General features: G+C 48.3%; 1 protein-coding gene across 1 annotated transcript in view; it reads left to right on the top strand.

The window, feature by feature from the left end:
- Positions 1-14694, top strand: part of LOC128453268 (serine/threonine-protein phosphatase 2A 56 kDa regulatory subunit delta isoform) — a 30869-nt gene that overhangs the window by 586 nt on the left and 15589 nt on the right. The window contains exons 2-12 of the mRNA XM_053436046.1: positions 260-673; positions 2279-2388; positions 2929-3550; positions 3725-4907; positions 5056-5162; positions 5246-5345; positions 5445-5749; positions 7201-7383; positions 7511-7604; positions 8064-8182; positions 9212-11527. Of these exons, the coding sequence (XP_053292021.1) occupies positions 416-673; positions 2279-2388; positions 2929-3550; positions 3725-4907; positions 5056-5162; positions 5246-5345; positions 5445-5749; positions 7201-7383; positions 7511-7604; positions 8064-8182; positions 9212-11527 (5397 nt within the window). The 5' untranslated portion in view covers positions 260-415. The remainder of the gene's footprint in view (positions 1-259; positions 674-2278; positions 2389-2928; positions 3551-3724; positions 4908-5055; positions 5163-5245; positions 5346-5444; positions 5750-7200; positions 7384-7510; positions 7605-8063; positions 8183-9211; positions 11528-14694) is intronic.

Raw genomic sequence — 14694 nt, 5'->3', positions numbered from 1 at the left:
CTGGAATTTTATATTACATTGTAATTCAGCTAACAATCAAATTTTTGTTTCAAATTATTTCATTAAATATAGGTGATGATTATTTGACAGATATATAAATATCCTGGTGTGACTGATTATGGAGCAGTGTTCATATGAGCTACATGGTCTCCGCCACTAGGTGGTGCCTTTGAGTACATCTAACTGGAAGTCATCTGATGATGTGCTCAACGTGGGCGGAGTCAAACGTCTGACGTCCTCTGATTCTCCCTCCGTCCAGCAGGTGGCGGTGACGCAGCATGAAACTAATGGAACCAGGAACAAGAAGAAGTTGTTTAATGGCTGACTGTTAAAATCTTTGTTTTGAGCCTCGTGGAAGAACCTTGTTCTGTTTGAATCGTCACCGCGAGGAGCCGCTGATTATTTGCGGTACGACATGTACCGTGGTCGGCCTCCTCCGAGGGGAGGCTACGCGCCGCCGTCCGATGGCCGAGGACCGCGGCCTCCGCGGCCTTACCCAGCTCCGGACTACAGAGACGACAGGAGCCGGCCCAGACCTCCGTACCACCACGGCCATCCCGAGCACGGTCCACCGGACTCATACCGCCGGTCCCCCCAGCGCAGTAGTTACCCGTCCCCCGGACCAGGGAGCCACCGAGGCGCAGAGCACTGGGCTGGAGGTCCCCCGAGAGAGGTGAGTCCGACGGGCTCCTGTCGGATAAGGCTGGTGTCTGTTGAACGTGTTTTATAATATAAAATAATATATAACGTTTTTTATGTGACAGCACCAACGACTAATGATCCCGAATGAATATGATTTAGATTTGCATAAATATGTTGTACTTTTAAGAAAAACAAAAGTATTCAAACAGTCACACACAACTGAACAAAATTCACTTTTGCAAAGACATAAATGTATATGAATATACAGACTGGTCAGGGCTCCACAGACGGGTCAGGGCTCCTCGGACGGGTCAGGGCTCCTCGGACGGGTCAGGGCTCCTCAGACGGGTCAGGGCTCCTCAGACGGGTCAGGGCTCCACAGACGGGTCAGGGCTTCTCGGACGGGTCAGGGCTCCACGGACGGGTCAGGGCTCCACGGACGGGTCAGGGCTCCTCGGACGGGTCAGGGCTCCTCGGACGGGTCAGGGCTCCTCGGACGGGTCAGGGCTCCTCGGACGGGTCAGGGCTCCACGGACGGGTCAGGGCTTCTCGGACGGGTCAGGGCTCCACGGACGGGTCAGGGCTCCACAGACGGGTCAGGGCTCCACGGACGGGTCAGGGCTCCACGGACGGGTCAGGGCTTCTCGGACGGGTCAGGGCTCCTCAGACGGGTCAGGGCTCCACAGACGGGTCAGGGCTCCTCGGACGGGTCAGGGCTCCTCGGACGGGTCAGGGCTCCACGGACGGGTCAGGGCTCCACGGACGGGTCAGGGCTCCACGGACGGGTCAGGGCTTCTCGGACGGGTCAGGGCTCCACGGACGGGTCAGGGCTCCACGGACGGGTCAGGGCTCCTCGGACGGGTCAGGGCTCCACGGACGGGTCAGGGCTCCACGGACGGGTCAGGGCTCCACGGACGGGTCAGGGCTTCTCGGACGGGTCAGGGCTCCACAGACGGGTCAGGGCTCCTCGGACGGGTCAGGGCTCCTCGGACGGGTCAGGGCTCCACAGACGGGTCAGGGCTCCTCAGACGGGTCAGGGCTCCACAGACGGGTCAGGGCTTCTCAGACGGGTCAGGGCTCCACAGACGGGTCAGGGCTTCTCAGACGGGTCAGGGCTCCACTGACGGGTCAGGGCTCCTCAGACGGGTCAGGGCTCCACAGACGGGTCAGGGCTCCACTTCAGAGTGTCTGTAGCAGAACTGCTTCATGAGGTTTCTGGTATAACTGTATTTCCTCCAATACAAATCTGGATGTTTTCTCAACTCTGACACTTGTTGCGTAGGCCCAGCGAGTGGAGGGAGCCCCGGATCTGTGAACTAGTCTCTTAATTCCAGCACCTGCCACTTCATCACCAAAATACAGTTTTCAAACTGTTTGTTTGATTCCTAGAGAATCTACAAATTTTTGTAACTGAATCTTCTTCACTGGTTATATTATTTTCCTTAGTCATGTGTTAGTCAAGTGACTCGCACATGTCAAAAGTCTGTTTTCATTTTTTTTAACAATGACCTCTGACCTCACCTGGGCACAGCGAACAGGTAGAAACACTGCTCATCGCGTCTGAGACGTTCTGGTTCATGTTACGAGATCATGTATGAAACTGACTGTTTAAATGTTTTCTGGTTTTCTGTTGCAGAGGTCTCTGTCGCCACGTGGCCCGATTCCCCTCGACCACAACCTGCTTATCACTGTTGGCAACGAGCTGACGTCAGGGCCTGGCTCCGCCTCTTCACGCCATCATGACAGGTACAATTAAAAGAAATCCATAGACTAATGGATATGAGGGAAAGGTTTAAAAATTAATACAACTTTCAGCCACAGCCTCTTGGTGGTGCTACAGACCGCTGTACATAAGAATGCAGTGATGCACAGAAACCCAATGTTGCGGAGGCAGCGAGGGGACCTGGTTGTTAATCTTCAGACTCCGTAAAAACTGAATACTGACTTTAGCTGCAGACTCGTTCACAGCAGCATCAGATCCTCCTCATGGTTCAGGTGAGAGGTGGAGCAGCCGGGTGCAGCAGTCACAGACAGGAAGTGACCTGGTACCTTTGTAGTTTTTCTTTATTTTTGAAGAAATTGTACTTTGTTGATTCTTGTTGTTCTGAGTTTGTTCCCTCGGGGGTTGATGCACTTATTGTGAGTCGCTTTGGATAAAAGGTTCAGCTCAATGAAAAATGTAAATATAAATGTAAATGTTTTCCTTTTAAAGTTGAAAATCACATTGAAAATGTCTGTAGGTAGCTGCATGGTGAGTCATTCTGAGTATCTCGTCTTTCTCTGCAGAGACTTCCCTGCTCGACCTGAGTATGAGCGGGGCCGGAGCAGGGACCGCAGTCCGGACAGAAGCCGAGCCAAGAGTCGAGGTCGGAGCAAGAGTCGGCCCCGCAGCCAGAACCGGAGTCCAGACCGAGGCCGGGCCAAGAGTCGAGGTCGGAGCAAGAGTCGGCCCCAGAGCCGGAGTCCAGACCGAGGCCGGGCCAAGAGTCGAGGACGCAGCAAGAGTCGGCCCCAGAGCCGGAGTCCAGACCGAAGCCGGGCCAAGAGTCGAGGACGCAGCAAGAGTCGGCCCCAGAGCCGGAGTCCAGACCGAAGCCGGGCCAAGAGTCGAGGACGCAGCAAGAGTCGTGCTTTCAGCAGGTCTAGGTCTAGATCCAGGTCCCGTTCTAAAGGGAGGAGCAGAGGGAGGAGTTTCAGCAAAGTAGCGAGTCATGGCCGCAGTAGAAGCCGCAGTGAGAGCAGCAGCTCCAGCTCAATCTCGAGCAGCCGCAGCCACAGTGGAGATGAAAGATACAAGAAAGGCTTTAAAGAGCTGGAGATGGCTCGACGCAGGAAAGAGCTGGAGGAGATTCTGAGCCTGCCGACAAAATCCATCCTGAAGAAACGCTACGACTCACCATCAATCCAGGTAGGAGGCCAACATGTGAAAACACACTCAGTGACTCACACTTCACAGGACCCACAGAAGTATTTGCATTCACATGTAACATACACAGGTTGTTTCCATGAGATAGTGCAAAGCAAGCTGACATCTGATAGAGAAGAAACATTTGATCTGAACCCGCCTGTTTTATTTTTTCAGAATGTAGACTCCCCCCGTGGCCTCGACGGCTCCAACGTGCCTTGTGTGGCCGACCAGATCCTGCAGGCGGTTAAAGGAATGGACCCTCACATGGTGGCGTCCGTTTTGTCGGAGCTGGGGTCTGACCCGCAGACAGTTCATCGTGCTGGGTTTGAAACTGAGATCAAAGAAATCCTCAACCTGTTGGAGGGGGCAGGGGTCAAGACCCAGATGAAGGCCGTGGACGACATCGATGATGAGGAGAAGTTCCTGTACGGAGACTCTGAGGAGCCCAAACCTCCACCGGTGTCCGAGCCGGTCCGACACCATGGGCTAGATATGTACGGAGACGTGACGGAGGAGGCGCTGTACGGAGATTACCCCCAAACAAAAGCCACCATCGATCAGACCTTTGGCCTCCCCCCAGGGGCCTCGTCCCACCTCCAGGCTCCATCCACAACAGAAGAGCTGGACCCAAAGAACACTAGTTGTTCCATTATCAGCCCGGACCAGAACACCGCAGTACAGGTGTCAAACCCAGCCCAACCCTCGGGTACGGAGTCACTGGAGGAGTATGAGAAGATCCAGGACCTGCTGAAGACCATTGGCCTCGACTTGGGTGTCTCAGAGATCAGCAAGATGGCTGCTAGGACCAAGGAGCGTCTCCACGGAAGCAAGCCTGCGAAGACGCCCACGCGTCGCAGGCGGTTCTCCTCCGACAGCTCGGACCGCAGCCAAGGTCGCAGGAGGCTGAGCCGGAGCGGCAGTTCCAGCAGCAGGAGCAGGAGCCGCAGCTGGGGGGGGAAACGGGGGAAGAGCTGGAGCAGTGACGACAGCTGCAGGAAGTCGGCTCCAATCAAATCTGTCAAAGACGAGACAAATGTCGAACAGAAAATCCCTGCCCCGCCACCACACAACGAACTGCTGCCACAAATCCCTGAGCCCCAGCCCCTCCCTCCTCATTCTGGGGTGCCCATACCCACCTACCCCCCCCCACAGGTCCATGGTATGATGCCCCCTAATTACCCCCCACCAGGTTATGGCCAGTATGGAAACTACCTGCCCTACATGCACCAGCAATGGCCACCTCTGTACCCACCCCCCAACATTAGCCTGCCTCCCCAGACCGGCTCCGACGAGTTCCCTCCAGCTCAGCAGTACCAAGAGCCTTACCACAAACTGGCCTCTGAGCCAGAGGCCAAAGGTCAGTGTAATCAGGGATCGTGATTAAAAGAATATTCGTCTTTTTCTCTATTATTATTCCAGTAGTTTTGAGAGTGAAAGGTGTGAATGTGTTTAGATTTTTGAACAGAAGCAGGGTCGTCTTCATGGTAGATTTGTTTCTCTCCAAGGTTCCGTGAAGACGTTAGCTCAGGACAGAGAGAAGAGCGTCTCCAAACTCAGCAGCTACGACAGGAAAGTGTCTGAGGAGCAGAACAATGAGAGTCAGAAACAAAAGGTTGGACTCACGTCACAGTGCAACACTTTTAGCCACCAAGTACGAACAGTTGAAACAGGAAGTGTTTCTGCTCTTGTCTTCAGGTTTTGGAAGAGCGGGAGAAGCTGAAACACGAGAGGGAGGTGAGGATGAAGAAGAAGGATTATCTGATGAAGGAGCTGGAGAGACTCAGAAAGCAACAGGGTGAGTTCACATGATTCACCTGACACCACTTGTTCATTCACACACTACCAGCATCAATGACGTGACCGCCGGGTGGCTGGCGGCTGCTGTGTGTTACAGGTGAGCTCTTGAGGAAGAAGCGCAGGGAGAAGGAAGGTCACAAAGACCCTCTGCTGCAGGAGATCAGCCGACTGCAGGAGGAGGTCATGACTCAGATCTCTAACCTCCGCAAGGAGCATGAGGCCGCCGAGAAGAAACGTAACGAGATCGACAAAGTGGCGCTCATCCTTGGCCTCAGCCCAGCCGACCGGCCACGCAGGGTCAGCAAGCCGACTGAAGACCAGAGCGTTCTGCCGCCAGAGAAGAAGAGACGAGAGGCAGAGAGTCCTGAGGGACGACAGGCGTCTAGCAGCTCTACGTTAAAGGTACAAACAGCTGTGGAGGAAGTTACAGGAAATATGACTGAACATAAACAATTACCACATCATCACCACATCATCACACCTCATCACCACGTCTCATAAGGCTGGGTATTGCCTACAACCTCATGATATGATACGTATCACGATAGATTGAATAACGACCATGTTCTGCTCAGAATTGACTACAACAGCTGCTCTTTATTATTCCATATAACAGCAAAGGCGAAGTCTTAGGGATCGCACTACTCAAAATACTTAAAATTCTGGCCATTAAAAGAACTTAAAAGTAAAATAAAATATTTATCTTTCTAATGCCAATTAAAAAAAAGGCGATGCACAGAAAGGATCTGTCGCTCGGTCTCTCTTCTCCGGTTACAGTGTTTTTCATGTCCCTCGTAAGAGGCGAGTCTGTTGCTTGGACGTGAGTGCAGTTGCACAGCTGGGCCTGCAGCGGTGCTATAACCCGGCGTAGGGGTCTTTTCTTCGGACATTACGAGTGTTGCAGCTTTTAGCGGCTTCAGAGCTTTTGCCTCATCTTCAGCACAGACCAGGTCCGCTTCACTTAAGGTCCACATCTCCTTAGCATTATTCCACAACTCCGTGGAGAGTGAGTAAGAAACAGTGGTCGTCTCGAGTGCACGTTGAGCGGCCAAATTCAGACTGCGGGCAAAGTCTTCCTTCCACGTTTGTTTTGAATTGTGTGCTGTTTTGCCTTTGTTTCAGGTCACTTGTTTGTTGATGTCGGCTGGATGGAGTGTTGTGTGAATGTGTGAGGGTTTCAGATGTGAACGTCATCAGAGTAAAAAGGCTTCTTCTGCTTTCCTATCGGCAGATTTAACTGTAAAACACTTGAATTGTCTCCTTCAGTATAAAAGTTAAAGTCTGATCACTACTGTTTTCTAGATTCAGATGCAGACAAATGCACTGATCTCGGGTCAGTGAACAGTGAGTCAGCTTGAATCCACACAGACTGAAACTGTTATCGAGTCAGTTTTACAGGACTGTGAAATACAGAAACTCAAAGCTTGTCAAGATTTACACTAAGAACCGGTGATTTTATTTTGTTGATCATCTCAAAGACAAATCAAAAATCATTGATTAGGTTGTGAATGTTGATTGTTCAGTAAAATGTGTGAAGTTTTAAACTGGTGCATTCAGATTTTGATGGTTGAACTGGGTCTTCAGTTCATTAAAAGACCAAATGTTTATCAGTTTTGTGAATCAAGATCTCGAAAACAAGGGAAGCGTCGACTTCACAATACACGTTATCATTGGTTTTAAAAGCGACGGATTTACTGAGTAAACAAGTTGGAGCCTGGAAGTCGCTGAAGGTAAGAAACTTTCTCAACTTGTTTTCCAGATGAACTTGTTCTTTCTCTGAATGTTTCTGTGTGAGTGAATCCTGACTCTTCATCACGGCATGTTGACTTTCCTTCATCTTTGTTTTCACACAGAACTCAGCAGCGCCGCCATCTCTGTCGCAGAGAGCGTCACCTGTCAGCGCCCCCCCCGCACCCCCTCCCCCAGAGCCGTTTGAATACTATGACGCTGGAAACCACTGGTGCAGAAACTGTAACGTCACCTCCGGTTCCATGTTTGATTTTTTCACGCACTTGCAAAGCAAAACGCATCGAAAGGTTTGTAAAATCGGTAAAGCATAAGACACGTTATCTCACTTTGTAAGACGGATCACATTTAATCATTTAATTTGACCAGGACTGGACATTTTGATTTTATTCTTTAAGTTTCCTTTTCTTTCCACAGACTCTTGACCCGTACGACCGGCCCTGGGCCTCCACATCCACCAACATCACCAAGAACACGCCGCCGGAGGAGAAACTGACTAAACCTGCCAAAGGTACTTGTACCGCTCACCAATGATTCTCTTCAACACCATGGTAATGCTGCTGGTGTGCGAGCCACTGAATGTTGTTAGTCATCTTCTGCTTCCAGGTGGAGCTCAGTGTGGATCTGTTAATGAAAACATGGAACCAGATGAGACGTCTGTCTTCACCTGTCATTAGTATCATGTGTCTCCATCAGATGAAGGCAGGAAATGTTTTTGACTGCTCATCAGTGTTCATATGTTTGCTGTCACTGAGCAGCTGAAACACATTTCCTACAGTTATTCCTCCAAAATAAAACGTCTCCACTCTTTATCATCAGTTACTTCAATATCTCACAGTCAGATGTCAGAGCACTAACCCTCTCCTGTCCTGACAGGTTTCGAAAAAAGACATCGACCAGGTAAACATGATTGACACTTTATTTTTTTCACTGTCTGTGGGTTCAGTCTGTGGTTTGTGTTTTGCTACAGGTTCGGAGTTCCTGCAGCCCGTCAGAGGATTCTTCTGCCTACTCTGTAAAGAGTTTTATGGAGACGCCATCTGTGCAGAGGAGCATGTCACCACTCACGCTCACAACGAGAAATACAAGGTATGTCAATGTTTTGCCTCTTTCCAACCCTTACGAGGGTTGGATTCAACTAAAGAATTAGAATTGTCCATGTGCTGTGTAAAATCGTGCAACGCCACTGATGAGTTGAGTGTTAATGCTCCAGTACAGTCCGATGAAAGCGTAACTTGAATATATTTTTGTGCAGCAGACGATGGCTTTGTCCATTGAACCATCTTAAAGGGATAATTCACAGAGAAATGAAACTTCCCTCATCTCCTCACCCACATGGTGGAGGGGGGGGTGAAGCGCTGAGTCCACAGGACACTTCTTGAGTATAAGTCGTAAAAACTGTTGCAGCAGAATCCAAAACAATTGAAGCATCTGGTGACTGATTCTTCAAACGTATATAACAGAATGAAAACCCAACATGCGTCCATATCTGCTCCTGTGATGTCACCAAATGTCTGACATCTGTATATAACTTGAAACAAGGTCATTTACACCACGTTTTAATCTTGAATGTCTCTGATATCTTTCTACCAGGTGTGTTCTGGGAACCTCGGGCACACCATTGTGTGGCTACGTCCAGTAGCTTTGCTACCTCGGGTTAGGGTTAGAGGATATTTAGGCTTAAAACGCCAAATTTGAATGTCAGGGCTTGCAGACACAACAGGAGCAGATATGGAGGCATGTTATGTTTTTATTCTGTTTTATTACGTTTGAAGAATCAGTTCCTATTGACTTCAGTTTTATTGGATTCTGCTGCAACACTGTTTACTTGTTCACTGTTTAAGTGTTTTATGGACTCAACACTCTACCCCCCTCCATCATAGTGCTGGGTAGATAAGTGAATTAAAAAAAATTTCGCTGAACTATCCCTTTAAACACACTGTTGGCTGCAATCTGTGACCTCACCACTAGATTTCCCTAAATCGTACACAATAGTAATGACTCATCCCGAACAGATAACTTTTAAAAGTTAAAAGAACTCGGCTGTGTTTGTTTTAGTTGTTTCTACATTATCTTCACCATATCTTAATTTTTTCTATCTTGATGCCTCTTCACCAGAAACAAATGTACGAGAACCCGCTGTACGAACAGAGAAGGAACCTGGATCGACAGGCCGGACTAGCCGTGGACACAAGTGGAAAGAAACGCAAGCATGACGACGACGACGAGAAAAGCGGCAAATACAAGGAGGAAAAGGCCAAACACAAAAAAGAGAAGAAAGACAAAGAGAAAAAGAATGAAGATGACAATGCTGTTCTGAAGGAAGAAAAATCTATATTCAAAAAGGAGGAGGAGGAACACAGACTGAAAGACAACAAGACAGGGGAGGATTTTAAAAGTACCAAGAATCTGGAAGAAGAGCGATCTTCTAACATTAAGAAAGATGAGGACGAAAACTATAAATGCAACAAAAGGGAAGATAAATACCGCTTCAGCGAAGAAGAGCGGGGTGACCGACACAGAAACAGCAGAGCAGAAGAGCATCGCTACCGGCATCGCAATGACAACGATGAGAGATACGATGACCGCCCAAAATATGGAACGAGAGAGGATGATGAAGAAAAGTATAAACACAGTAAATATCCTTCAGACTCAAGATCCAAATATGACAAAGAACGAGATGAAGGTAACCCCAAGACTCGGAGAGAAGCGTTTAAAAAGCCTGAGCTTGTGAAACCAGCAGGGAAACCAGAGGTCACCAAACCTGAACCTCTACCAAAGCCCTACGACCCGCCCAAAATCTTTTGTGGTCCCAGTCCTGCCATGAGGGCCAAGCTCCGCAAACAGAGCCTGGAGGCTGGCAAGCCCGCCCCAGCAGTAACAGGCCCGACATTTGGAAAGTTCACTTGGAAGAAGAAGGACAACACGCTGACAAAGGTAGCTGAGAAAATCGCTGCTGAGTTCATCAAAGAAGATGAAGCAGCTGCAAGCCTACAGCTAGTCTCTGTGGAGGATTCTTTTGCTAAATCTGTGGCTGTTGCTAAAGAGATTGCAGAGAAGCTTGGAGGTAACCCGCCAATGCCTCCTCCTTGGGTGTCCAATGGAGCCAACCGAGGAAGAATCCGGCCCAACCTCCCAGCCCCTGCTGCAGTCTGCAGGAAAACGACCATGATGGGTAAACCTGCGACTCTGAATACCTTTCTCTCAATCAGACCCCAAAACACAACTTTACAAGGACCTCCTCTAAAAGACCTGCCGCTGATCTCTGATGGTCTCTCAAAAGCTGTAAGTGCTCAAAAATCACTGCTGGACGGTAAATCTCCACCTAAACCGTTAGAAGTTAGACTTCCATTGCCAGTGTCCATACAATCCCCAATTGAGGTTAAACCTGCACCACCAGTTTCTGAACCAGTGTCAACTGAGGCTAAGGCCACACCCACTCAAGATAAGGCCACACCCACTCCTGTCAAGGCCACACCCACTCCGGTCAAGGCCACCCCTGCTCAAGCTAAGGCCACACCCACTCCGGTCAAGGCCACACCTGCTCAATCTAAGGCCACACCCACTCTGGCCAAGGCCACACCCGCTCAAGATAAGGCCACACCCACTCCGATCAAGGCCACACTCCCTCAGGTTAAGGCCACACCCATTCAGGCCAGTTCCACAGAACCAGAGGGTAGACCTCAGTCATCTGTGGCTCCTCCTGCTTCCTCGGAGGCCAAACCTCCACAATCAATGGTGGTAAAGATAGTGTCTGACGTTGCGGCGCCTGGTGTCCCAGAGAACGAGCAGACTCGTACTGTGTTCGTCAAGCCTCCACCTTTTATGAACATGACTGACAGATTTCCGAAGTCTGAGAAACTTAAGAGTAACCTGGCTGCAGCCAAAGCCAGGGAATTATTTGGCATCTTCTACAGTGGCATCAGCCAATCGGGTCCTTCTTCCATCACCAAATCCGACTCCAGAGCTGACAAGAATAGCCCTCTTCCACTTCCAGCTCCTCAAGGACTAAATCTACAACCTCCGGCCGAAACCCAGTTCCAACCTACAACTGACGTCCAGACATCACCACAACCAGAGTCAACCAGTTACTCACCAAGTTCACAATCCCAGATTAAACCTGAAATTCAAATTGCTTCAGTTTGGTCCTTGAAGTCTGGCCCTGCTCCAACACCAGAGGAGACTCTTTCTGAAACGCCCTCAGCAACAACTCAACCAAAACGGACTCCTTCAGCTCAGATAGAGACTCAGAGTGTAACTCAAATCGAGTTCCAAATTCCCCCACAATCTGAAAGTGCTGAGCCCGATACAACACCTCAAACTCTGCTCAAATCAGCTCAGGACTCCCAGTCTCATACAGAGTCCAATCCTGATGCCACTCCAGAACCTGAACCCAAACCAAGCCCCAAAACTAGAGGCAAGAAAACTCCCCCTGCCTCCGGCCCTGTCAGACAAACTCGATCCCAAACCAGATACCAGACTCGGCGGCAGCAGCAACAGCAGGGCCAGTTTGAGCTACAATCAGAGATAGCTTCAGGGAACTCTGAATCAGCAGTTTCCGACCCAAAAAGCCTGGACACATCGGACCCAGACACTGGGTCTCAGTCAGAGGAGGGGAACCCCAGTGAGGTAGACCCTCAAGTGATGGAGATCACCACTGAAACACTCGGCCTCCCCTCTGACATGACCTCCCTGGACTTTGAGTATGATTTCAACTTTGAGTAGAGTTGACTGGACCTAATGTAATATATTGGGGGCAGAAGGGTCATGGACAGTTTCTGTGGTTCACAATTTATTAAAGTTCTGCTGCATGTGAGTATTGTGACTCTTAAAACACTGCATCTGTTAAAAGGACCAGTTGGCGTCTTCTCTAGAGTCACATGACTCAGGTTTCACCTGAGGATCCAGAGCAATCTTGTCTCAGGTGTTTGAGTCTTGAGTGAACAACTGGCTGCTGCTCTGTTTTTCACCAGTTTACTAATCCTGTGAACAATTGTGTTCTTACATCGTAAAACACCTGATTAATCACAAATTGGTCAATCGTCACTTTTACTTTTATCTCATATAGAAAATGTTGTTTGAACAAAACAAGGAATTTAATTCTACTCTTGATTCCTTTCTGAGGTTTATTAATTAGTAAATGAAGAAAGCCATTAAAAGAGAGATGAGGGGGAGGATATATGATTTGTTCTTGTTAATTACAGAACGCAGGTTAGTTCATAGACAGATTTATGTTGACTGGGTTTGATTCTTTAAACGTGGAACCTGAAGGTTTGTGAACCAGCCTTGGTTCTAGAAACCATGTTCAACTGCAGTGCCCTGCTGTCCACATACTTTTGGTCATTTTTGTATACCAGGCTCCTCAGACATCACCCGATAAGAGTTTCGAAAGTATGGGACTGGTCCTTTAAAGATCGCAGCGCTATCATGTTCTTATGCTCCTGAAGGTGATGTCCTGTAGCCCCTCCTCCTCTTGCAGGTCATGTCCTGAAGCTCCTCCTCCTGCATACTGCTTGTCTTCTGTTATTTTGCTTGACGACGAAGAAGTCACGGACCAATTAGAGAAGCCGTAGTAGTCACATGTACTTTGTCGTGTTGGGAACCCTGTTCTGACGTGTTAGAATAGGAAAAACTGCTTGTCTTGTAAATCCTGTTGCTTTAAATAAAGTTTTATTAAAAGTTAGTGAAAACAGGAAGAGGCTGTGATTTTTGTTCAGAAGTGAGTCGGACAAAGTTCAGTTTTTAGGGGATTTAATGAGGAAAAGTTGCAGAATGAACCTTTAAAAGTAAATGTTTATAAAGACAAAGATCTTTTTGAATTCTGTAAATGTTGAGGAAAGGAGCTTCAATGCTTCCTATTTTATTATAACTGCCTACAGCACAGTAAATTTTGTTGATGCTCCTTTTATAAATAAAGTTGTATTTGAAGAGAATGCAGAGTAAGTGGAGTCTGATTGTCTCCATAGTGGTTATCCTTTCCTAATTCCTTTCCTAACTCCTTACAGCTTCTCCTTCACATCTTTACTTGACCTCTTGACTCATTCTATCAGGATCAAGGAATAGTGGCTAGGAAATAGAATTTGGACTTTCCAAACGCAAATGTGTATCAGTGACTATAAAGACATATGTCGTGAGCGTTTTTGGTTCAGTCATGACTTCATAGCTTGTGTGTGTGTGTGTGTGTGTGTGTGTGTGTGTGTGTGTGTGTGTGTGTGTGTGTGTGTGTGTGTGTGTGTGTGTGTGTGTGTGTGTGTGTGTGTGTGTGTGTGTGTGTGTGTGTGTGTTCACAGCTTGTGTGTATTGGACGAAGTGGACGGGTCTCCTGTAGGTAAGACTACATCGGTTGGGATGGAGACAAGTCAGATTCTCGTCATTGTTTTCCATCTCTTAGTTTAATCGAGATTTACAGAAACTGAATCATATGTTTCATTTATTTCAAAACGTATTTATTTTTCTGTTTTCATTGAGTTCTTAACGTGGTGGTCACAGACAGCTGCTCTCTGCTCCTCCTTCCTGACTCCTTATACTTCTGGGTTCTGCTCCTCCTCACTGCTGGCAGCATGAGGTGCTACCTGCAGCTCCATCAGGCTGCACAGGTAGTCCGGCTCCTCCAGGAGGACACATCCATACCTGTGGTCACAAGAAGGTTTCTGTCTCCAAGCACAGTGTCCAGAGCCTGGAGGAGACACCAGGAGAGCTAGACAGTAGACGAGCATCAACCCAGCAGCAGGTATCTGCTCCTTTGTGGAGGAGGAACAGGAGGAGCACTACTCTACAAAATGACCTCCAGCAGCCTCCTGGTGTGTTTCTGACCAATCAGAAACGTTGAGTCATGATGTTTAAATGCAGCCTCATAAACTGTGGAATCAAAGCAACACGCAGTGACTTCCTGTGCTGATCAGGTCCTGAGAACTAGTGATGAGTGAGTATTAGCTCCAGTGAGAGCCGAGTGGAGGAGGACACAGAAACTCCAGCTCGGTACAAACCAGCTGCAGCTTCTGATCTGATCCTGAAGCAGCTGAGACCAGAGGAACTCCGTGTTTTACTGTTTCCACTGGCAGAGAGAAGGGGAGTGCATGATGGGAGCTCCCCCAGCAGTCTAGACATATAGCAGCCAAACTAAGGGATGGTTCAGGACCTGAACCAGAACTATAGGCTTTATCAAAGAGGAACGTTTTAAGTTTAACATGAAATGTAGAAAAGGTGTCATCTCTAGAACCCAGAGTGGGAGCTGGTTCCACAGGAGAGATTCTTTGAACCACATGATCCCATTGACTGACCCTTGAGTTTCCATTGGTTGTTACGTTTTTGTTCTCAACTAATTATATAATGTTTATCAGATCAGATCAAAGATTTTATACTATATCATTCATTAAGACCTGATGTGTGATTGAAGTTCTCCCTTCATTTTTTTGAGTTCAAACAGTGGTAATGAAACTACTGACAACACATCATGGTTCACATCTTATTAGAATGTCACTGTTACATCAACAGGATTGTTCAGTTGTATAAAATGCCTGTTGTGATGTCTTATGTCTGAACTCATGTTGCCTTTAAGTTGTCTCTGAGGGATAAGCAACGGTTTGACAAGCATGAATGAC

This window comes from Pleuronectes platessa, chromosome 12 (assembly GCF_947347685.1).
Source record: "Pleuronectes platessa chromosome 12, fPlePla1.1, whole genome shotgun sequence".
Taxonomy (NCBI): Eukaryota; Metazoa; Chordata; class Actinopteri; order Pleuronectiformes; family Pleuronectidae; genus Pleuronectes; species Pleuronectes platessa.
The sequence above is the reverse complement of the archived record's forward strand: the minus strand, read 5'-3'. Positions and strand labels throughout refer to the sequence as shown.